The sequence below is a fragment of the Phytophthora parasitica genome (assembly GCF_000247585.1).
Source record: "Phytophthora parasitica INRA-310 unplaced genomic scaffold supercont2.361, whole genome shotgun sequence".
Classification (NCBI taxonomy): Eukaryota; Oomycota; class Peronosporomycetes; order Peronosporales; family Peronosporaceae; genus Phytophthora; species Phytophthora nicotianae.
Window position 1 is genome coordinate 4,525 of NW_008649347.1, and position 1,729 is coordinate 6,253.

At 47.1% G+C, this 1,729-nt stretch overlaps 2 protein-coding genes across 2 annotated transcripts; both read left to right on the forward strand.

Moving 5' to 3' along the window:
* Positions 1 to 5: 5 nt before the first annotated feature.
* PPTG_20223 (hypothetical protein) lies at positions 6 to 911 on the forward strand (the record flags this gene model as incomplete). The annotated part of the gene is made up of 3 exons (XM_008918897.1): positions 6 to 223; positions 368 to 648; positions 724 to 911. The coding sequence occupies 3 exons, from the start codon at positions 6 to 8 to the stop codon at positions 909 to 911; spliced, it is 687 nt and encodes a 228-aa protein (XP_008917145.1).
* A 92-nt stretch (positions 912 to 1,003) lies between these two features.
* PPTG_20224 (hypothetical protein) lies at positions 1,004 to 1,452 on the forward strand (the record flags this gene model as incomplete). The annotated part of the gene is made up of 2 exons (XM_008918898.1): positions 1,004 to 1,027; positions 1,171 to 1,452. 2 exons carry the CDS (start codon positions 1,004 to 1,006, stop codon positions 1,450 to 1,452), a joined length of 306 nt encoding a protein of 101 aa, XP_008917146.1.
* Positions 1,453 to 1,729: the final 277 nt, after the last annotated feature.

The following is a 1,729-nucleotide window of genomic DNA, read 5'->3' on the forward strand; positions in this document are numbered from 1 at the left end:
TGGTGATGAGCGACACATCAAGCCCTAAAAGCAGTTTAACTGGGTCCAAAGATTTCAGTAGTGGACGCTCGGCTCAAGCAAGCTCGTCTTCGGTTGGAGTAGACTCGTCCGATAGAGATCAAGAGGAGGTTCGCGTTACTGCACCTCGTTTCGAGCAATGGTACGACACGTGGGACTCGTTCCGCGCTAGTTTGGTCGAGTATCAAATGCGAACGTCTCAGTTGTATAGAATTCGCACTACGGTCAAAGCTACAACGCGAAATCAAATATCAAGGCGAAGAAAAAGTGGAGCGAGGACGAACTGATCCCGGAGACATTCGGAGATTACTATAAAAATTCTTTTGTGCACGCATGGCTGGGATAAAAGCTCGAGGGGAAAAGGCCATCGATCTGGATATCAACCACTAGGCACAAGCTGCGAGGTTATTCTATGTGCGACGGTTATGCGCTTCCCCGAAATGCACACCTTTCGTTTTTGTGTGACAAAGCACAAGAGAAACCACAATCATAAACTCAGCAAGAAAATCTTCGAGAACTACCCGTCCAGCAGAAAGGTGACCGACCCGGACGTCCTGGATCTGGTTGAAGAACTCATCAAAGTTGGGGACAAGCCAAAGAAGATCCTGAAGTACCTCCAGGAGACGACAGGTACAAATATTACCTTTATCGTACAGCACTGACAAGACTAACAGGGCTCTGCGACGTGACGTGTTGTTGATACAGGAAAGCGCATTATATTGCGTGACGTCCACAACTTAGTGCAACGTATCAAGGCTAAGTGCCGTGGGTCCGGGACTGTGGAGGATCGTTTAGAGGCTGTTCTCCGCAAGTTTTGTAGTAACCGGGGAAATACTGCTACCGTTCTAATAGACGATGCCAAGAGGACGCAAACCATCACGATTCAAACTTGACAAATGAAGCGGGTTTTTTTAGGCGTTTCCTGAGGTAGTCATGCTGGATTCGACAATGCACCAACGCCTCCAAGTATAAGCTCTTTAGCTTCATGATTGACGATGTCTTTGGCCATGTAAGTGTTCATTCTTTTGGTGACCCGTAGTTGAACAATTGGTGATCTGTTGGTGATCTGTTGGTTGATCACGTGACTAGTTGATGCTGAAAATCTAACTGATTTCGTCGCGTTATGTGTGTTGCTTTCATGTGTTATTACAGGGACAATATGTACAACACGCTCCGATTGAGAATATGAGCCATGCCTCTATGTCAAAGGCGGTGTATGAAGGGCGAAATGCAGTCAATGTGAATGGCGTTGAGGACGCTGTGGACTTGATGGTAAAGGCACAAGATGACAAGGAGTACGACCGCGGTTTACGCTACATGTACTATCTTCTCGATGGATTTGGCGAAAAAGGAGAACTCCCGGAGCCAAAACACCCTCTTCTCGTTTATTTCATGCGCAATTGGGATGCTTGCAAGGACATGTGGGCAGTTTAGGAACGGGGACACGTCGCTCATCTTGGTAGCCACACCAACAACCGGTAGGTTCTATCTTACGAATTTCATTACATGTATAATACTTTCAGCTCATGTTTACCATCGTATTAGATTGGAATCGGCGTGGGGTGACCTGAAGCAGATACTACGACCGGAAATGGAGCTCGATGAGTGTGTCGAAACGCTTATTCTCTTACAGTCGACGGGTGAGCTCGAATATACTTCTCAGTTCCATGTTGTCGGGTCACGGCACTACCGCGGAGCTGACGACGTTTTA